This window comes from Bombus pyrosoma, linkage group LG1 (genome assembly GCF_014825855.1).
Source record: "Bombus pyrosoma isolate SC7728 linkage group LG1, ASM1482585v1, whole genome shotgun sequence".
In the NCBI taxonomy this organism is placed as follows: domain Eukaryota; kingdom Metazoa; phylum Arthropoda; class Insecta; order Hymenoptera; family Apidae; genus Bombus; species Bombus pyrosoma.
Window position 1 is genome coordinate 11334366 of NC_057770.1, and position 23197 is coordinate 11357562.

The window sequence follows — 23197 nt, forward strand, 5'->3', positions numbered from 1 at the left end:
GTGGTTGCCGCAACACGAGCACGAGGCAACGACTGCTGACCCGTCATATTGATCGACCTGGATCCGCACTTCGCTTCTATCCGATTGCGCGACTTGGGTGGCGCTTTACGGACCGTGCCACGATGCTTCCCGACGCTCAAACGCGCTAGCGTAGTCGCAATCACTGCACCTGCTTACATCGCATCGTCCATCCCGTACGTGGAATCGCCCACCGCCATGCTGGTGATGCAGTGATCGTATAAATCACCGAGAAACACCGATTAAGCGATAGTGACGATAGTGACGGTGACCAAGCAACTCTTGGAAACTGGTGATCTTCGGTACCTAATCTTCTGTTCTTCGACTTCCGGTTTCGTTGTACGGTTGAGTATTCCAGATCTTCTTATGAGTTGTGTACGTATTGACGAGGGTATAAAACGTACAGTTTTAAGATTACTATCGAGAAATGTTCCTTCATGTTTGACTTATTTGTGATTGCCTGTAAGGACAATTGATTCTCGTTGAAATACATAACAATTCTTTATGTGAACGATTGAAATTTTTGTAGTATTCGTAATATATTATGTTAAGTTTGTGTAGAACCAGGAATACTGAAATTATGCACACGTTGTTTTGTTAGTCGATAGCTAGTGTTCTATTTCTTTATGCGATTTTAAATTAACATCAATTTGCGCGGCTTTAAGCTGTGCCTTTGCTCTCCACTCCGTTGCTCCCTCCCCCCTCTCCTCGACGTAATTAATTCGTTACTTTTTACTTAGACTCTTTGTTATTTAAAAGACGCTACTGAGATAATTGTTGCATCTCATAACGTTGAGTTTAACAAAAACACGTCGCACTAATCGTAACTTCGTTTTTTACGCACTTTCTTAGTCATATTTCTTTTTTGTCAAAATAAAACGCGTTTTCTTTCGTCCGTCAGTCGCCTAACGCTTGACCGCGAGGGGGAGGAAACGTTTGATCGTTGCACACGTCTATTTAAATCGACATTAATGAAAAAGATTCGCGACATTGTACTTCACGTTTCATGTACTGTTTAAATAACTGGATCAGCATGGCGGATTGTTATCATATATTTATGTAAGGAAAATGTCACTACGTTTTATATTATGAATAACAATTCAACCTTAATGCGGTGGTACTTTTACGCAGCAGACGTTGAAGCCTCTGAAAGCGATTGAAACCTGTGAAAATCCAAGTTTACGGTTGCGGTATTAAAACTACCAGGAAATATTGCGATGTTTACTTTCTCACTTCTTGATTTAGATAACTTATCGCATTGTCTTGCTAATTGTTAGCTTTTTATTTCGAGAAACTATGAAAATCTTCTTTCGATTTTTGTAAATTGATCTCGATTTACATCGAAGAAAATACATCGTGACTAATTTTTACTAATTTCCAATTACTAATACCTTAAATATCGTATTATAAATATATCTTCAATATTAATTATTCAGCAAAACATCAAAATCAGTTTTTAGAGTTCGCTCTAAAAGATTGATAAATTTCGTGCAATTTAGAGCAATAAATGCTTAAAATTTAATCGTTGTCGATACAGTTGGGTCCAAGAGAAAGTTTATTGCTTCATTGTTTATTCATTCGATTGATTGTTTACTTGATTTTTTAATACCAACATGTCAAGGTTGTTAACATTGCACGTAATGAATTTATAAAAATATTCGAAGATTCGATTCGTTCCATCATTGTTTTTCTTTACGCAAAATATCTGCTGCGCACTATACTATGTGCATTGCATATTTTTTCATGAACATTTTCCATTATGCATTTCATACATCAAACGGCTATTTCATTTGTTTTCATGCAAACATTATATGTGTGTGATATCAAACCGTTTAATCGATCGCCGTATACATATATCGTTTGCTGATCAATTGCTTTGTCGCACACAGCATTCGAAGCATTATATGAAATTCTATACCACTAGTGCGTTTAAGTTATGCAAATTTATATAGACGCAAAGCTTATTGATGTACGAACACAAGCTACTTATCTTATTTCGCGTTTTAAATTACGTAAAAGCACGAGTATTTTTTCAAATAATCAATAACAATTTTTATACGCAGATCTTTTCTATCAGACTATGAAATAAAATAGTAGTAGTAATAAATAATAAATGGAATAAAAAAGGTATACAGTGTAATAATATTATTCTTTATTTAATTTCTTCAGGCATTTATTAAAGCAAAAAATAACGAACTTTTATTTTTCTGAAAAAAATGATGTTGTACATCAATCCTTGTTAAATTAAGAAAATTGAAAATGATAAGAACCTTAACGGGTCCTTTCTTAAGAACCTTGCTCTTTTTACTAATAAAAACAAAATAGTATGCAGGAATACAAAATAGTATGAGTCATGTAACATACTCACATCAAATAACTCGTAGGTTATTTGTTGTACGAAAAAATGTTTTAAATGAAGCTTGTTCTGTTTCGAGTGGGGCACTGGATTTGTTTAGGTGGAGGCATTTTCGAAATCTCAGGATGACCTTTATCTTTTTTCATTTTTAGGGAACTATACATTTTTTTATACACTGCTCGATTATATATACTCATTTCGTCACACCATTGTAGTAACGATGGTAATAATAAAAAATTTATAAATTGACATCTGTTCAATTTATGTATTTCTTCTAATCTTGGTGCGCCGGTTACCGGTGGCCCCCACGGCGATACCAACAGGTTGAGTGCCGGCCACCGGTGACCCCCGTGGCATTTAACGTGTTAAATTTTACGTTCGTGCAACATTTTGAATATCTCGTTTAATCAAGATTGCAGTTTTTCTTTTTATCTCGACGATTCACGCGTCGCGATATGCGCGCTTACAAGTCTCCGATTTTCATCATTCTTCGTTAAGCATTGACGATCGTTCGTTCTCAGACGATCCATTGGAAACGTCAAATCTTTTCGCTTGAAATTATTTCAGGATCGTTGGCCTATGATGATCAAGTACGGTGACGTAGGAAGAAGGTTGTAGTATTGTTCGATGTACGGACAAGAAGTATGGCAGGAAGATGAAACGACAACACCGTGGCAGAAGATACGACCTATGCTGTGACAATTGTTTATCCTTGAGGCAGCGCGTCAAATTCATACATAAAAAACTATAAAACGTCACGCATTCGTTTAGCGTGTGACAGTTTATAGTTGTCCTCCGAAAATTAATTTTTTGTACGTCATAAACGGCCAAAAATTTTCGTCAATATATCACAGAGGTAAATCATATTGCTGGCTTATGAAATTTGTGTTGTATACCTTGTGGAGTTTTCATAGTTTAACTTTTTTTAAATAGGTTTATATTTCTAGTGTCTGTTATAATTGACGTAATTTCGTTTTCTGATATAATTCTGCCTTCCTTAGTTAAAAATTCCTACATTCACGATTTTCAAAATCTATGAAAATTGAAGTTTAACCGTTTTCTTTGTACCATCACTCACATTCTTTTTCATTACATTCAAACACTTAGTTATTATTCCGTAACAGCTTCTATACCATATAACAAATATCTCAATATATCTTGAGAAAAAGAAAAATATAAGATACAGAATATTTATAATAAAATATAGGATATTTTAGCTAAGAAGGGCAGAATTGTAGCATTTTAATTTTCATGTTTGCGTCGTAGAATATATAGAATTATTAGAAGCTTGCATAGAAAGTTGGGGAGGCGCGAAATTTGATGATAAATTGCTTACAGGATAATCAAGCTTGTTAAGCTTGTTATTTATTCATTCTGATATGGCTGGACTTGTTACAGCACTTGAAAGCACTTGATTCCGTCACGTAATTTATCTTATTCTGCGTATTTTAGAGCAGGTACGAAGATATGTCTTGCTTTCTAGGAATTTCTTTCTTGCTCTCTGATATAATAATATCTTCCTTATTGGGCTGTGTTGCAGACTGGGTGCACAATTCAATTAAAAGCAAGTCTCAAACAACATAGTCAATACGAGAATAATAAAATCACGTTATGTAATAGTAATACGTAATATGATATGATATTATTTGAGAGTAATTTATAATAATTTTTGTTTGATCAATCCGAGATTTTTTAAAAACCTGCATCGCCTGCTTTAGTTTCGTGCGATATTAACACTAAACCTACTGACACTTCGTGTATACCTATTTCTACCGTGTGCGGTCAAAATGACCGGTGATTAAAGAAGTAATAGTTTTTATGATTTAACATAGATAATGGTTAATTTATAACTAAATGTATATAAAATGATGAACTTTCATAAAGTTTCGTCCAAATTTGCTTTTTTTTAATTTCAATTATGGACAAATAAAAAATTACACTTTTATTTATATAGAGATATATCTTATTCAACTTCGCTACATTTTTTACACATTATCTTATTATCAAATGTTCATTTGCCGCATATATATTTCCCGCATCTTAAACAAATTTTCGTAATTTTGTAACCTTTACAATTTTTTACTCGACAAGTTTTTTTGTAGTAATGAATCTAAACTTGTTGATAGTTTTATTGCATGGGCTTTTCCTGCGATTCTTTATATAAAAGTAATGTATGAACCAGGTTTATAACAATTTTGTGAATTCTCTGTAAATCGGCCCCATACTGTAGATAGCATTGCAAATTTATTGGTTCGTAAACGTTGGTATAAACCTCATAATTTCAGCAAAGTCATTCCTGCTCATTGTTTTTGGAAAAAATGCAGGTCTGCAAATTTTATTCCACAAATATGAAACATCTAAATTCTTTGTCTGATATGCATCTCGGGCATATAGCAGAACAATAAATAAATCTAGTTTTGTTGCATCTAACTCCCTCTTAGTCCCCAATACTCTAAATGCTTCTTCCATACATTTTATTATATGATCCCTTATACGGTGATCAATGATAATGTGAAATGCCGTATCTACTTGCCCTTTCATTATATGCCGTTTAGCATATCCCTAAAAATATTATAAATTGATGTCCTGCCATGTTTGGGACTTGCATCTATTTTTTTCCAAACTGTCCCATCGGGCCCAGTTTCGATACCTTGGTTCTCTACATCAGTCTTACTCTTTGCTGTCAACGATAAGTTCTTTTCTTTTTGCCCTGGACGTGAACGCTTATTTATAAATAATATTCAACTCTGATTCGGTTGTAAATAGCTTTTCATGTGTTTCCATGCCGTTTTCAGTTGCTGAAATTTCTTGTTCATCATTCATACTCAACAGTCTTCTTCTATGTCCGTTATTTTTTTTATAATTTTTTTTTTAAGATGGTGACATTTTTAGGGTAAATATTTATCACAGAATATTTATCACACCATGTACGGAGTACAAAATTATTGTCAAATTTGATATGCTTTACTTTTGCTTTTATAGCAACTTTACACAAAACGCTCTGAGATGCTGTCTGAGTTTTAGAGATAACAAGGTTAAATGTCGGTTGATTGACTAACAAACTGAGATGTATTCTGGTCGAAAGGTCGAAAGATGTAATCTGGACGATATCAAGTAAGAATATGGTCTGTGATGATGATATTTATAAGAAAATATTAATGAGTATTGGCCATTCTCCACCAACGGTTACTCAAGTGTGGAGTTAGGAAAAACCCGCTTTTCTCGTGTTTTATCGCAATGAGTGATAACCCTAAGAAACTTTTCGACTTTCAAAATGTTTGTAACAATGGACTGTAAAAAATGCTAAATTTTATGGCGGCTAGGATTATTACAGGCCTGAATTCATATGCCTTGACAGCTGGTGGCCATTTTGATCGATGGATGGATTATGATTTATGATAAAGTTACGAGCGTAACAGTTGTTATTATTTGTTATTACTGATTTTGTTTGTCATCTGACCTTGAAATAGCCTTTTCTTTGTATTGATTGTATTTATTTTAAGAGTAACTAAAATATTTTATCGGCCGATCAAATTGACCGCCCGCGGTAGGCAAGGCAGAATACAATTTCTTCTTAGAAAAGAGGAAAGCAAAATAAAAGTAAATACCGAAAAATATATTGTATGCATGTTTTACGAAAAGTCAGAAATTATGAAGCGATATGATAACGTTTAAATATGGTTAAATTTGTGTAGAAGTTTGAAAGCGGTCAATTTGACCGGCATTGGTAGGTTTAGTGTTAAAAGTATTGTGCATGAGTACTCGGCTATGTCACAATGGAAACTGTTCACAATTATAGATTAGATAAGGGAAATTTATTTACTTCTTTATTTATTTATTTATTTATTTTTTTTTTTTTTGATAGGTTAGCGGACTCAATTATTCTACCACCTGCTACTTTTCGCATGACATTACGTGAAGGTAAACACATACACAAATTCTCGATATGCATAACGTATTTCCATGCATACGAAAGATATCTGATAAAATATTAAGTAGTCAAGGTTACGAATTCGTAAAACGAGAGTATGCAGTGTTTTCTTGGCTCGGTTACATACCGCACTGCTGCAAGATTGCAAGAAAAGCAGAATATATTGACCCAAATACTACTTACTTCTAATTACTAGCATATGTCAGAGAATATTTAGATCCATATCTATTTGAAATATTTCAAATATATATATATATATATATGTATGTATGTTTATTCTCAGGTTTATTATAAAAGAACGGAATTAGTAGATCAGTAATTGAGCTTATAATTCTTATTACCCTATTCTAATGAAATTGGATTAGTCACATATTGCATATTGAAGCATATTGAATATTGAACATATAGCATATTGAAATTTTTATTCGATATACATTTTCGTATGCACCAACTTAATAGCTAGGCTTCTTTTTTTAGAATATCGTTTTCTATATCTTCTTGACACGGTTCACGTTTCATATTTCGAGGCCAAGCGACGTAATTATTAACTTAAAGTTTCCGTAATTTTACAACGCTGTGGAATCCATAGATCCATTCGAGATATCGATTTTCTAAATGCGGCGATTCTATTTCAGCTGTGTTATGCTTTGTCCCTCGATTATTAGCGGCCACTAGTTAATGGTAAATAAGAGTCATACCTATCGAGATTTTGAAATTTGTCCCTTCTGTTCCAGTAAATTGTCTGACGGGCGAATGCAACTCCGTCAATCGCGTCTGGCCTGCATTTCTACTGTAGGAGTAAGCTCGTGACACGGCATGAAGCTGGATCGGAAGTAAGAAGGAATCATCGTCAAAAAACATGTCGCCGAATCACTTGATAGTGGGTGAGTTTTGCGATAAAAGTGTCTTTTTCTTTTTATTGTATAACTCCTTTTACCAGACGAAAGAAAGCTGAGATTATTCATGTTTTTAAGCCACGTTCTTTATTTATGGTGTTTTTGTAAAAAAAATCCCAGGCACGTTGTACAAACATACATAAAAATATAGAAACACGAAAACGTACGCGCGGACTTAAGCCAAGATTCATTACGAATTGTTACCTCTTTTTCATATAACTGTGTTGTTAACGTTGTTCCAAATTTACATTTACTGTAATAGCTGAATTCCCTGTTATAGTTTTATCTCCTACAAATTGATTGTCTTTTTTGATTTTCTAAGGAGAATATTTTCTGTTCCATCTGTTGGTTGTACATTAACATTTGAAACGAACATGGCATTCTAAATAACAGTATTTTGTAATTGCATAGTTGTTATATCGTAATGGAAGTTGTATATTAATTGCACTGATTGCGATGCTAGTAAGTAAGTGTATCCTCGTTTAATTTATACAGCCTACAGCAATGATAGTAGGTAGGCTATACTTCGTCCATAAATATAGTAATTGTAAAAATAAGATTTATTGTTAGTAAATTAACATTAATGTATATATAAACAATATTTTTCCTGATATTGGCTTCCTAAAAAATTTCATATTTTGTTTAATCATATCGAGGGCGTGGATAAATTAAGGATAAATTAAATCGTGAAGAAACAAATATTTAAAAAAATGCATACGCAAAACTATTTTAGCGCTTTAATACAATCGACTATTCTCCATCGTGGACTGTATTTATAATCTGATGAGTTCTTAGAACTCGGATCGAAGAAAGAAATAAAGGACAAACAAGAGAAAATTCGCAACCTATTTTTATACTGTGTTATTCATCGTTTTACACCGTTCGAGTCTGCTAGAGCCTTTACTCCCTCGAAACAGTAACTGTGCCTGAATAGTTAAATACGAATGAAACGTGCTTTAACGATTGTTTTGGAGACAATCAAGCGCACTGCTCGGGGTGAGTGTGCAGACGACGAAAAGCAGAGGGGAAAGTAGCGACAGAAGCTTGTGATTAGTGTAGATAAGGGTGGACATACACGAGTCGTAGTCGTCGATAAAAGTATCTTCCTTCTCAATTTCTTCCACTCTGATGAAGCACATGTCTATTTTCGTTACTATGATAAGACGTTCTCTGTTTCATTTAGTTCGAGAACGTCTCGTGGACGAAAATCGTCACATATATATATATATATACATACATCTGTACATAAGAATTTATATTTTATCTCTCTGTAAGCAAATATATTCACTTCGTAAAAGTGAAGTATAAGTTCATAAAGTAAAATTCAAACGAAGCATACTTCGTAGGCAAACTGGGTCATTCATGTTCAAGCGTAATTTCTTTTATGTTCTAAGGTTTTGAAAATATCTAAAAATAAAATATGTACTTGTTATTTGCTAATTGGATCAAATAAATCTTTGAAGCTTTTTTCAATAAAAATGCAAATTCGAATGAAAAGGATTTAAGTATCCGGTTTGTTTATGGAATGCTAATAACAATCTTTTAATTCCTACATAAATTGAATATTATGAAATTTGAAAAAACCTGTTATTAGGCATTACTAAATATGAAACTATTGTTTGAATAAGACATTGAAGAATACTTTTATCGTCAACAATATATAGTGATTATGTAACTTCATTTCATGTTATTATTTTCGTAGATATATGTATTGTACATAGGTTTATGTAAAAACGATATTCTAGAATTAATTAAACCAGTATTCACGTGTACGATCGCTGCCCCTGTGCACGAGGTACGTACCTGTTAGTTTCTAAATTTGGTAAAAAGCGATAGAAGTTTCGATGAATGGTCGTTGTCGTTAATCAGATACTTCCCATACATGCTACAACAAAGTTACCCTGCATAGTGGAAGGTATGGAACTAGAATGAAAAATACATTTCATCTTTGTATATTTTAACATTTTTATAAAGAAACAATTTTCGAATGACTTTTTGAAACTTAAACTCAAAAACAGAGAATACAATGCGTGATAGAACGTGTTCTTATCGTTGTTATTTTATAACACGAAACGCTAAGAAAGTACTATAAGTATGTCGTAAACTATTAACCTATTCTATTTCTATGAGTATAAGTCGAGTTTAGAGTTCACGCGTTTCCAAACTAATGACTAATTTCACATCGAAACCTATCTTGTAGTTATAATATTTGACAGGGAACAATATTAATCTAAAGAGCAGCATTGAAAAATTCGTATCATGAATAGTACTTTAGATCAACTATTAAAATTCTTATACTACTCCAATTGAAATTTCGTCCATCGAGATATGTAGATACTTTAATCATGTTCAAAATTACATAACTAGAATCAAAATTTCATTAAGCAATTATCATCTAGTAGACGAACGATAGAGAACAAAAAGAAAAAAAGTGAAATATCGCAAACGATATTATCAATTGTAAGAAAATTTAACTATTAGATATCGTTAATCGCGCAAATAATAAAATATTTAGATATCAAGATATTCTAATGTATTCGTAGTCACGAGTGAAATTAGAATCCAATCATGACAATGAATGTCATTGCAAATAGCGACGGTAGTAGTAGTAGTAAGAACAATATAGTGGGTAGACCTAGCAGTGTGCACCCTTTTGTTTCTGTTGTTCATGATTATCATTTCGTAGATACCCACAATTAGGATTATCCTTTTCATCTTCTAAAGCAATGGCCAATGTTTCGTTTCAGCGGCAATTGTACTCGCGGTTGCCACCGTCTGTCGCGCGGAGTGCCAGAGTGAGTGATCAAACCAGCTTCACTTCAGTGTCCTTCTTGCCATCGTTATCTGTCGACGTTATTCCGCAGGGCTTCTTGTCTGAAGATTCATTCTCCCCACTATTTTTATTTCCTTCTTTTCTTTTTTCTTTGCAATTTAGTTGCATACGATTGATATATAAATTAATTGTACACTGTCCCTGCTCATCATTTGATTTCTGTTTAGTACATTTAGTTTGCGATTTTAATGTAATTTTTTATTTACGGCTATATTTCCTCTACAGTACTACTTCAAGGAAGTTGATTTTGTTAAATATAATGATACTTATGCCGCTTAATATTTTACTATATTCATCTACATTCATTTCGAAGTTTGAAGATCGATGAATGGCGCGCTTTATTATAGTTATATTTTACAGCTCGTTCTATTTATTGCTACGAATGCGATTCATGGACGGATCTCAGATGCAAGGATCCTTTTAATTACACCGCGCTTCCAAAGGATCAACCACCTCTCATGACTTGCCATGGCTGTTGCGTGAAAATGGTTCGCAACGCCAAGTCACGTAAGTACTTCCCTCTTTCCACTCGTGCGATAATTTTCTTTGTGTCTTTTATATTTTTCTCTATTTCTTTTCTTTAAATGTCCTTTTCATATACCTTTTGTGAAAACAATTATACCTTCTTCTCAATAAGAAAAGTAAAACAAATAGGAAGAAAAATTTCAAGATATTTACAAAATAATTATCCAAGATTCCTTGTAAATACTGATAATCATTTTCCATGAAGCTTTAATAAGCAATATTGACATTATTGCGCTTACGAGCCTGATATTTTTAACTAAAAGTAAAATAATCTATTTCGTAATACACAACTCTAAGAAAATCTAAGCTCCTGATACACACGCTTCTATAATTCTCTTCTTTAAGCTTTCCTATTTTACGATATTATTTCCAATTATTCTAAAATCCTTCTAAGATAATTTATATACAATTTATAGATTAAAAAAATAATTATTTTTATATCAAAATAATATTTATTTCACAATTTTAAATTTGCAAATCGCGTTATATTTTATTCGTATATACAATTTCTAAATATATAATAATTATTCATATTTTTTTCATCTGTTCGTAGCATATGAAAGCGTGAGGCGGACCTGCACTTCGCAACTACAAATAAATTTATTCATGGTGGACCACGTGTGCATGATGGAAAGTACCGGCACTGGTCACATGTGCTTCTGTGAGGAGGATATGTGCAATCATGTGTCCCCGACCTCGTGTTCGAATCCTACACTCCTGCTGATCCTCTTGACGATCCTTGTACTACGCTCGGTCATCTTAGGGGCCCCAGCTTGCTTTGTAGAACGTTGCAATGGTCACGACGTATAACACTGATTTATTCGATTCACCTGCCAATGATTCCGATCATATCCTTCGTAGAATTTTAGTTTTAGTCAGCGCCTTGAACTCTCGTCGAGACGAGCGGTTCTCATCAGTCACGTACGCGGTTGGATAACACGGAACACGTTGTGTTTCTTTTCACGTTCGTACCAAACCAGAAAGGTAAGACACGAGGTGCGTGTTCCTTGAAAGAGAAGGGAATCGGTCGATCGTCGATTAATCGTGTCAGACCGTTTTAACCATACATTTCAATTTTTGTGAATCAATTCATGAATCGAGAATCGATGATCCATATTTTCTTGTCTTCAAAGAATTTTGCACTCTCGCTCGTCGTGATCCTTTCTTCGGCATAAATCGTAGCGAAATATCTCGATCGTGTAAATCATCCGATTCTCCGTCACTCTCGATTTTGCCACGCGCTCTTCCTCTTGATTCACAGCCCCTCCAAAATGTCTCCTGTACCTTTGCGATGGTATCTTTGACGACAATTTTAATTCGCTTCGAAGTGAAATTTATCTTATTGGAAGATAGTACGTGTTTAAAAAAAAAAATATGAATCTTTTCCAATTGATATAAACGGACAATTTATTATAAATTTTGCAGTTTGTTCGTATTATAAGTTTCAAACAAATTCGATAAATCAAATTCGAACTATCGGAAAATTGAGCCTGAAGCAAGTAAAAATTTAGACGCGTTCTTTAATTCAGTGTATGTTCCGGTGATGTTTCTATTTGATCAATGAGATGGGAATCCCTTTCTGACGAAGTTTTGTTGCATGCAATCCAGAATCGATCGAGACCATCCCTTTTTGCAACTGTCAATCAGTTCTTTCGTTTTTTCTTCCAATATTGATGTATTTTACAATTAGAACTTTTTGCTACTTTTTTTCATGGTCATTGATCGTTACAAAGTCTTAAGCATCAAGTTTTCTAGCTCTCAAAGCATCTTGATGGCCGAATCGAGCTGCTCCCGATACGTAAGAAATAGTATTCGTCATTATGTCGTGGTATTTTGGAATGTTTTTTCATTTTTAAAGTTTTCATTGGCTTGTCGTTTATCTATGTTCCATACCAAGTTTGTCGTATATCTAGGCGAACGTGGATCACGAAACACTTTGAAACGTAGGTACAGTGTTTGCAACGTTGTTCGATCATTGTAAGATCTTGGAGTTAATGCGTGTTCTAATTGTATTACCTCAAACACATATTTACCGCTTTCCCAAAGCAAATCTCCAAGTAACGGAGGATAATCGAGACACAGAGAGAAAGAGAAACACGATATACATTCATTATTTTAGCGCATAAAGGTCGACTGATGGACAATTTTCGTATTAACTCGTTACATGTTTTAACAACATCTCAACGTTGAAAAGTAACTTTATAAATGATCATTGATTACGAGAACATTGCCAAGATCATAATATATTGAAGATCCTTGGCACTTTCAGAAGATTTTGATCACAGATAGTCAAATTTGAGATGTGTAACTAGTTTCTCTTTGAACACTTTTGATCGTGATTCATCGATATCTATGCACACACCTTTGACTTTTATCCAGTCGAACAAATCGTTTCTGTATATCACGTACAAACGAACCATCAGCACCTTCAACCACTCTCTGTTTCTCGTTATACATTGTCGTAACGATTGTCGTACTTTTCCTCCGCTATTCTACGTCTCTAACGACCTTTATACGTTTGCCCATTTGCCATTCTTTACGAGACACCGGTGTTTCGCGCATCATGCACCATAGGACAGTGGAACGAGAATGGCCTATGGTACACGGAGCTTAAAGTAGAGCAACGTTCAGGCCGCATGGTTTCGGCATGTCCATCCGTCAGCAACGTCATGAGAAAGCAACGACTGCAGCCGGCAAGCATCGACACCAGAATTTTCCAGTTCTACGTTTTTCGACTTGTTTGAGTCGCGGGCGTGTGCTTTTTCAATTTCCAAACAAATTATTCTATTTTACTTTTTCAATTATACGTAACATAATATAATGTTATCAAAGGCTTTAATGTTATTTGATTAGATTTCATTACAAAATGGATGGGGTCGGGATCAATTCACTAAAAATTTGATTGGGACTCGATTGAAATTTGCTATAGGATTAACAATGAATCATATATAAGATTGATCGTTAAAAGGCACGCGCGCGCGGAATGTACCACAGTAGTACTAGTGAGTTCGACAATCACGTATTTAGCAGAAGTGTGTTCCACACGTAGAAAAGTGCGAATTCGAGTGCATGGATTGTAGCACTTTTATAAACAGTGAAAAGGCAGAGGAAACTTTACGGACGGCTTCTGGATGAAAGCTTTGCAGCCCGATTAAAATTGCATATTACCATCCACGTTAAGATCTCATCCCCTTTCCTCTGTCCCGCGATTATCGTATCGCCGTGCAGTAACACCTTGCATGACACTTGCATGAATCTGTTGTTAGTAATTTTTGCGAGAGACTAAAAATCCCGTAGTCGATGCTTCAACAGGTAACAGACTTTAAAATAAATGAAACATATATATATGTATACATAGAACAAATTTTGGTCGAACTTTTTCAAAATTTTTCGACAACTATTATTTCTATTTATTCTACATATTTATTATATATTATTTCAATTATTGTAATATTAAATACAGCGTCTTTTTACAATATCTGGGAAATAATACAAGAAACAATTCAAGTACGGAAATTTCAAGTTAAAATTCTTATTCTAATCAATACGAAAGTCTGTTTTCAAAATGAGGCTCGGCTCAGTAACAGTAACCCGAACGCAGAACCTTCCATTCCGACGAATGCAACGCGAGGCTGATGGAATTAATTAAAAAGCACAACATGGGCCTTCAGCTTCGATCGTGCCACGCCAGTTACGCGCATCAGCGGCGTCTCGAGCGCTTTCAGGCTTCCGGAACTAATGTTCGATCGCGATCGATCGATTAGGTGACACGCAACAAGGAACTCGATCGACGAAAGCGACGTTGAATTCGCTCGAGCAGCTTTACGATCACGCAGTTTGTAAATCTTTTTCAGGGTATGGCTGGCACGGCCAAGTTGAACGCGCATGTCCTCACAGAGAGGCTTCGGTGTGGAGCCTCTTGCCAAACAAGCTTCGGTGCTTGCAAGTGAAAGCGAGCTAACCGGTGTTTCTCTGGCAAGCCATGCGGCTCGTGTCGCGTCATTTGTTCATTGTCGCACGCGCGGCTGCGAGGCTATTTTTTCGAATCTTCTTTTTGTTCTCGCGTTTTTCTTCTGTCTGTTCCTTTTCTTTTCAGTTTGTCATTGCGCGACCGATCCGATCAGCGTTTGCTGATTACACCGCAACTCGCCGAAGATCGAAGAGTAATTCGATTGATCTTATCAAGATTATTTTCAAGATCTAATGTACCTCTATATTTTTGGTAAGAAAAGTTTGAGATATCGAATTTTTATGTATGTAGTTTTCTTCCATAGATCGATTTCATCCAAGATTTTATATGTAAAGAATGCGAGAGTATGTTTAATAAATGCAGCAAACAGGAGATGGAAGCTGCAATGACAACACTGACATCAGCATGTAACACGAAGCGAATCTACATTTTTAAGTTTGGCCTCGCAGCTGGAAAGAATCCACATAACGTTACCGATACAAATAATTATGCGAAGTAATGGCGGATGCGCTCAGGCGAATCTTAAACAGCTCGATCGAACACGAAGTGGATCCGACGTATTATATTTCGACCGAATCAACGGAATCTTTAACAGACTTACTTTGTCAAGTATTAAACGATGATATTAGATAAACTTCTAACGCAAATTTTAACGATGTTTCAGATCTTCGGACGTCAGAGATTCTTGTTCGTCTTGATCGAGGCTGTTTCAGTTTCGAAATAGAAAAACAGAAACAAAAAAAAAAAAAAAAAATGAAAGAGAAAAGAAAGACACAGGATCGATACTTTCTTTGCTCGCCTGTTTACACGAAAGCTCATGTCTAAGTGCTTGCATAAGAATCGAGGAGATTATTATCGATGTACACTTTTGTCTCTGTTAAAGATCGATGTTTACGATTGCGCCGAGATGTCAACCTATGTATCGATATCCTCTAACATTTTTGTCTCGATGTTAATGAACATTGGGCATAAACTGAATGATGTATGATGATTATATATTTTACGATGCAAGTATCGAGAGCCCCCCTCTGTTTCTACATGTATCGATGTGTATCGATTTGAATGATCGTTGCCCCGAGATGTTCATTTATTCTGACCTCTTGATTCTTCGTTGGTGTCAGTTACGTTGATTTTAACACGATTGATAGAGTATTTACGATGGCATGAAGCGATGTTTCGATAGCAAAGTAGCGTTCTCAATTATACTTTAGCACGTGATTTCGTTGTTCCCCATTTAGCTCCACGAGGACATTATTTTCTTTCAACTTCGTCGATCGTTGCCTTAGCGTCATATATTTCATGTGATTTCACGGTATTGTTAATTCGAACGACGTGTTCAAAGTGAAGATATAAATATCTAGCTAGTAAGAAAATAAAATAGAGTATCAGGTGCTTTGTAGCTTCGTTTAATTATCGTATGTTGATAGAATTTGCGTTATGAAACTATAATTGATATTAATCAGTTAATATTATCAACAGACGTTAACGAACAATGTTTTACGTAGATATATATAATTAATAATTAATCATTGCCTTGTATGCTTTCTTATCAGAGAATCTAACATTTATGCATTCCAAAGGTTCGCTATATTATTTATTATATATTATCGGCATAGAGCTTTACGAAAAGCGAAAGTAAAAATCACTGGTGATAGAGTGAAATAATTTTTCTTCATGCACATATCGTTGCCTCTGCAAAATAATCGCGTCTCGATAATGATGAAAAATTATCGTGTGCTGACTTTGAGTAGTTGAACGCTGTTTAACGTTCAGCGTGATAGTCAAATGTCCAATGATACGTAATATTTAGCCGGTAAGCTCAGCGTGTCTTCTCAAAAGAGAGAGAAAGAGAGAGAGAGAGAGAGAGAGAGAGAGAGAGAGAGGGAGAGAGAGAGAGAGAGAGAGAGAGAGAGAGAGTAGTTAACGAAGAATTATTTGCTCTAGAGTTTCTTAACTTTGTTAATTTTTTACCAGACTAGTACGATAGTGGCATCGGACCGCGGAATAGCATTAAGCTAGTGCTTAGCTATAATCGAAACATATGACTATTAAAAACGCGGTCAGTATTTTAAAATCATGTAGTGTTAAGAAACGCATACTTTGGTACAAATAGCATGAATAAACGGATATCGCGAAATATAAAATTTATGGGGAAGGAAAGGAAAAGTTGAAGAAAAAATTGGAGACATTGCTAAAGAATTCGACCGTTATCGATTCTTTTTGACTGAAATATATCCTGACCAATATGGGATCTGTGGTATTAAATCTCGATGTAATCCAACGCATGAAGAGATCATAGAGAGACGTATAACATAGATATTTTCATGAATCTTTCATACAAATCCGGACACATAATGTTATTTATCAATGCGAGCTGTTGAAAGGCTGAAAGAGGTATTTAAAGAAATGGTGCGGTATATAAGATTGTTCCAGTTGTAGTTAAAGATGAGACGGTATATGATTGTTATAAACCAGAGTTATTGGGCAAAAATTGTTCAGAATTGAAGACAAGCAAAACCATGACAGATGGTTGTAAGGGCATATTGTAATTTAATGATTGTTAAGACGATTAGAGATGGTGTGTCGAAACATAGATTCTACGAGTACGTTATGCCCTCAAGATTTAATTGTTAGCGCGATATGTAACAGAGTATCGGATGCAAACCAGCGATACTTTCTTGACATATCTCAATGAAAATATACATTTATGTGTACATATACTCTTCCTCTTCTCTTTATGTCGTTTGAAAAAAAAAAGGAAATCGTGTTAATATATGATATCGAAGCGATATTTTCGTCATCTAAATCATTATTAACGATGAGAGAATTATAATGTACGGAACTGTTAAAAAGAATTATCATTCACAATGGGCCGAATTGTGTTTGAGATATGTTTTTCCAGAGATTGGAAAACAAAATATAACCGTGGCCTAGATTGATCAGATCTGTCATCGTTGTATTCAAATTCGCAATAAAATTTTTATGTCATTGGATTTCGTTTTTGAAATGTTTTCTTAGATCTTATTCCCTGCTCTTTCTCGGATCAGGAACATTGAATCAGGATAGTCGTGCTAGAATTTACCACAAAATTTACGCCGTTAAATTTCCTTTTCGCGTTTTTCCTCGTTCCTTTTTCGAATTGGTTATTGCAGTATACAGTACACTATATTTGCTTAAATTTTGCGTTTCAGTGTTTAGCAGAAATTCATGATAAATAATGATCTTCCAATCCTATCGAACATAATATATCATACATAACACAGAATATATCCACCGTTAAAAATACTACGAACAATCCCAAGAATTTAATAAATATTCACACATCCGTGTCTCTGATTTAAAATACACTCTTGACTTGCTCAAGACAAAAATTCTATCATTCTTACAACTTTGTCGACAGAAAATAAACCACAGTATTATAATATCCTTAAAATATCCCTATTATAATATTCTAAATACACGATAAGAGTACATATATAATATTCTTAAAAGAAACGGGGTAAGGAAGTTAATTAAATAGAAGGTAATTTTTAGACGGTAAATTCAGATTTAATATCGTAGCTGATTATGTACTTTCTCTTCAACAATTTGTCGCGAGGCCTGCGAGGCGCCACGCTTAAATCTGAACAACATAGAATCCATCGACGACATCGAAGGAGTACACACAGTCGGGAACTGTCACAATATAATTTACGGGTAACTCTATTCCTTCTTCATGCAATGGCCACATTTTCTGCATACAGCTGCGTCCCCCACGCTGCCTTCGTTTCCTTCATCAGGATTCTCATTGTGGCCCTGCATCGATGACAAATCGCCGCTATATGGACGATGACCGATCGCAGCTATTGTTTCACTTCTCGGCAGATTACTTTCGGCAGACATTATGGACGTTAGAGTATTCGAGCAGTCTTGAGAACCGATCTTTACCGAGCCATTCACGACGTAATTTGGGCGAGTGTTAGAAATTTGTCTTCTTAACGATTTGTCTATGTTTCCGGAAACTTCCGCCCCTTGTTGGTTGGTTGAACATTCACCAGGATCATCTGGTTATATAAAATAGGAAAATAGATTACCATTTGTTAGTGATGTATAAAGTTTGAATTTTCGAAGCCTTAAAGTTCGATCGATCTTGAAGGCAGCTTTCTTTAGAATTCATATCATATAAAACCCTAGCTTTCGAAACTTTAAGTTTCAGTTCTCTTTGGACTCAGTGGGGGGATTAACAATAATTTTATGCTGTATTTTATTTACCTTCTGCAAAGAAGAACTATAGATTTAAAATCATTGATTGATTCAGTCCATTCATTTCTTTTCGCAATTAAATTACCAACTTTTGAAAATGATTTTAGCTTATTTAGAACATTTCGAAACTATATGTCCATTTATTTTTTTTGGTTTGTACTCGATATTCCGCATATTGTTCAGATAACGAATATTAAAATATTCTTGGAATATCTTGGAATCATTCATCATATGCAATTAAGAATTCTAATTCGAGTTTAATATTATTGTTGTTATTACTAATATTACTTGCCATTTATGGATTGATTAGCGTCAGAGACTTCACTAGTTCCAAAATCTTCGTCCTCTTGCAATGGCAATTCCGACGCCATTTCTCTAGCTGGACGACAGCTAACGTATCCCTAAAATATGTAGCAATGCAAATATAAAAATATGCATCGGAAATTTTAAAATATTGTAGAAGGTAAATTATATTACGCCTACCTGTACGAGATCCATGCGGGAATCTAAAGAGAATTGTTTTCCTGACATCAGTATTCCTCGAATCCGGCGCCGCATAGCTTAAAATTAAGGTATACTTTGCTTTTTCCTACTTTATTCGTTGTAATTTTTTATTTACCTGGACTATCTCTAGCTTCGAGTCGTAGTTGACCAAACGCTTTCGTGCATTCTTCGAATACATCCACAGTATCGTATATTGCAGCGAAGCTGCCATTCACAATTTTTGGTGACATTGGAGAATTAGCCAACAACAAACTTGAACCGAAATTTTCGTTCTTCTCTCGAGTGTCTGAAAATTAAAAGTCCCGTTTATTACTTACTCCAATTATCTCAGTAACTTTGATATTAACTTTAATATCTTTAAAAGATAAAAGCAAAATAAAAAATATAAAATCACAAGTATTGGTAACTCGTCTTACCTGAGCTTTCTGCATTCCAAAAATTATAGACATGCAATCGTATAAAAAAAGGGGAAAGAAAATCAAAAACCAAGTGATTAGAAATAAAACTGTTTCTTATTATTTGGTGTAATTAAAAATACAAATTATTTGGTGTAATTTTGAGCAAAAAGGTATTGGTATATCAACAATGAAAATGAAACTCTAATAACGCTACATAAATAACATTCGCTACATAAGTAATTAAAAAAAAAGATCACAAGAAAGGATCATCTTGAATCTTTACAAATGAACAATCCTGTTGTATATGTATATTTATGTATAATACGATATACTGTTTGATATCCACTACTAACTGTATACATCAGTAATGTTAATCATATACTTCAGTAATAATCCCATACACCACCCCCTCCATAAAAGTTCAATGGACTAGTAAAAATTACTTCTAGTAATACTTTTTCATTTAGTAAACCTAAGATCTCTTTCTGTATAAAACTGGAATGATTTGGATTTTTACGAACAGAAAGAAAAAAAGAAAGCACGAAACTCCATCTATCTAGAAAATCTGAAACAGAACGTTTAATAAAGAACAAGCTTACGCTCGATGAGTGCTTGAGCGGCATACAAAATTTGCAAGCAATGTTTACCTCAATACTTTAAAAATTGCACGAGATTGTTTGTATAAAGTCAGTCGATCTACCGTTCGTTTCTGCGTTACCTGCAAGTGGAACTTTCGCTCGTACAGGAGAAGTTGTGGTATCTCCTAGAATTTCGTTCGCTGTATTTCGTATCTCGGCCCAGTCTCTTAAGATATCTTCATTGGTGGTGCTAAAATTATAATCAAAGCTCAACAAACCTCTACTCAGAATTATTTTTTAAAAAACAACGTTCTCCAACATTTTATCGTCATTTCGATAATTTGTTGATTCGCAGAATTTTTTACGAAACTCATTTTCTAAGAATCATTACCTGCCACGAACAAACAATGAATTTTTAGTAAATGTTGACTTACTTAGTCGAAGTGACCGTAAATCGAATCACGTATTTCCCATGCAAAGCAGCTGGCACGCAATGGACACGGCCCCTCGAATTCATCTTTTTCAATAAACGTTCTGTTAAATTATTTTCTCCACGAAGACGAAACACTACAAGTCCCAGATGCCTTGTTGCTGGAATTTCGAAGCGCGCGTCTGCTAAAACGAGCGCTTCAAATTTTTGTGCCAGTCTGACGCCCTGAAATTCGTATTAGAGCAAAATTACAGAGAAATAAATTTAACTCTAAATATTGCCAACGTAACAGAATGCATTTGTAATAAAATCCTGCGATGCAACTTCGTTGACTAATATCATTAAAGAACACAACATTATTTGACATCCATAATCACTTGAAGTTAGAACATTGTCTTTTAGAGATAATAGTGATCTGTGACTAGTTATATAAGAAATATAAAATATATTTTTTATATAATTATTAATAACGTTAATTTTTTTACGCAAAATCACAATTATCTAAGGATTTAAGCGAAGAAAGGTCGCAGAAACATTTTTGTATATTGTACACGCAGCTTTTTAATACATAAGAAGTATGATGTAATAGAAACCTCGCGAATATGCTTCTGAAGACCGGTGATTCCGTAATTTCTAATGACGAACCACAATTTCAGCGCTCTGAATCTCTTTGACAATGGGATTTGCCAGTGCTAAAATTATAAACAAAGAATAACGCGTGAATGTGGTGAATTAATTTCATCGGTAAAACTAACAGTATTTATAGAATATATTGATTACTTACCATGTAATCGATGGCAAGCCCTGCAAATAAATAAGATGTTTTGTTTAATCGAATATTTTAATCGACTGTATTAAACGCAATACAAAAGTTGTGTAGCTGCATCGTTACCTGAGTTTTCATGCTTCAAATACAACGGATCCACGTTAAAGGTTCTGTGCAATGCTTGGCTACTTTTCACCCTAAAAGAGTTATTTCCAATTAATTTTTACAACCAATACACATCTTTGATTTATAGTTCCTCTACGAATTATATATTTCCTCAGAATTTTATTTATTTCAATTGGTCGCGATACAGGATATAAACATCACTTATTATATCGCAAATCATTTGAACAATTCAGATTACTAATATTTAATCGGGCAGATTTACATATTTGTCGTTATTGAATTTTAATTGAATGTACTTACTATCGAATATAACTATAATAGGAGGAACTTTACAAGAAATATTCCGGCGAAAGAATTGTTTTAATTGTGAAATACATTCAACCACGAGCAAGTTTTATAAAGCGTTAAATTCTTGGCAGCAATTTTTCCTCGCACTATCGACTTTAACAGGCTTTCAAATATCAATCTTAAAGATTGTGAATTATGCCGGGTTAGTCGAACGAATCGACGGAAATTGCAGGAAGAATGAAAAAACTCATTCTGCATCCGCTGTTCAATCTATAAGCCATGAGAAAAGAGACAAAAGCCAATAATCATTCGAAGTTATGAATTTATCGGATCTATAATGATTTGCAGATTTACAAATTTCCTTTCTTATGTGCTTCTTTAAATTTGATGTTCATTTTGTTTTTATTTCTATTAAGAACAGGGAACGAGTAATTGTCATCGAAGTAAAATTCAGATGTTTGTATATAACTCACCACATAGCGGTGCAATCAAAATGCACCATGAGCCATTTACTAGGATTAAATGCAATGGAATCCGCATATTCTATTCCTTGAAGCCAGCCGCGAAATTCAGGGCACACGAATGCACTGCCTGCGTAAGCTGCATCCACGTGCAACCAGAGCCCATTCTGTTCACCTACAATAAGCCTAAATGTTGATGATACGAATCGAACAGGGTTTAAATCACGAACGAAAATTAATTCATGAATTTACAGTTTCGGAACGTTTAATTTGTGAATCAAACTGATCGAGATTATATTATAATAATAATTAACTTACTTTCGTAGATGAATGTTTAGTATATATATTTGAACACTATAGGAAAAAAGTATCATGAATCATATTTTTATTGTCGTTTATGGAGAATAATTTTCAAATTCAATACGTTCTCAACCAATCTCGTATTACCAGAATTATCTGTCTATTTAATTTTGAAATAAAACACTATGTATCTTCCTAATGCGTATCGCACGAACGTTTAGTAACTTCATTTTCAACTCGATTTAGTTTACTTACATACAAGACCAACTTCTTTGAGATTATCGAAAGCACAGGCACCCGTTGTACCCAAAGTAGCGCAAACCTTGTTAATGAAAAAATCACGTTAAACAAATTTGACTTTTAAATCGATTTACAATGTAGTATAGATTTTTATTTTATGTAGTTCTAAAAATCAGTTTACTGATGAAACTTATTACGAGTTTTAGTATCTTCTAAAATTTCCTGTTTGAATAGCTACAGCGTCGTAATAGAATCTACTTTCCTGTACATTGGCTTTACTGTATTGAAAAATGAAAGACTGTTTTATGTCGATGTCCTTAGAGACCAACTAGGAG

At 34.3% G+C, this 23197-nt stretch overlaps 2 protein-coding genes across 17 annotated transcripts in view; one reads left to right on the plus strand and one right to left on the minus strand.

Annotated features, from left to right (window-relative positions):
- LOC122568813 (protein quiver) lies at window positions 1–17522 on the plus strand. 10 transcript variants are annotated; one of them, XM_043729002.1, is made up of 7 exons: window positions 5–393; window positions 2942–3230; window positions 6240–6295; window positions 7040–7189; window positions 9949–9996; window positions 10395–10541; window positions 11113–17522. In XM_043729002.1, exons 4-7 carry the CDS (start codon window positions 7165–7167, stop codon window positions 11367–11369), a joined length of 477 nt encoding a protein of 158 aa, XP_043584937.1. In that variant the 5' UTR covers window positions 5–393; window positions 2942–3230; window positions 6240–6295; window positions 7040–7164; the 3' UTR covers window positions 11370–17522. The 10 variants fall into 10 exon arrangements, with proteins under 10 accessions (XP_043585001.1, XP_043584937.1, XP_043584954.1 ...); XM_043729019.1 differs by having other exon boundaries at window positions 5–362; XM_043729028.1 differs by having other exon boundaries at window positions 5–320.
- Window positions 15228–23197, minus strand: part of LOC122568756 (histidine decarboxylase) — a 15643-nt gene continuing 7673 nt past the window's right edge. For 4 of the 7 annotated variants that reach the window (XM_043728909.1, XM_043728899.1, XM_043728888.1 and 1 more), the window contains exons 6-17: window positions 22878–22944; window positions 22335–22497; window positions 21574–21644; window positions 21466–21485; window positions 21275–21373; window positions 20686–20906; window positions 20392–20501; window positions 19692–19700; window positions 19391–19561; window positions 19255–19331; window positions 19064–19172; window positions 15228–18572 (exon numbers count right to left, since the gene is read on the minus strand). In XM_043728909.1, coding sequence (XP_043584844.1) covers window positions 18232–18572; window positions 19064–19172; window positions 19255–19331; window positions 19391–19561; window positions 19692–19700; window positions 20392–20501; window positions 20686–20906; window positions 21275–21373; window positions 21466–21485; window positions 21574–21644; window positions 22335–22497; window positions 22878–22944 — 1458 coding nt within the window. In that variant the 3' untranslated portion in view covers window positions 15228–18231. The remainder of the gene's footprint in view (window positions 18573–19063; window positions 19173–19254; window positions 19332–19390; window positions 19562–19691; window positions 19701–20391; window positions 20502–20685; window positions 20907–21274; window positions 21374–21465; window positions 21486–21573; window positions 21645–22334; window positions 22498–22877; window positions 22945–23197) is intronic. The other 3 variants (XM_043728923.1, XM_043728930.1, XM_043728918.1) reach the window with 3 other exon arrangements.

Excerpts from the sequence above, each read along its gene's own strand:
- LOC122568813 (XM_043729002.1), top strand. The coding sequence starts at position 7,165 with ATGTCGCCGAATCACTTGATAGTGG. Across the intron at positions 9,997-10,394 it reads CTGTCGCGCGGAGTGCCAGA|CTCGTTCTATTTATTGCTAC; the intron begins GTGAGTGATCAA and ends TATATTTTACAG. Across the intron at positions 10,542-11,112 it reads GGTTCGCAACGCCAAGTCAC|CATATGAAAGCGTGAGGCGG; the intron begins GTAAGTACTTCC and ends ATCTGTTCGTAG.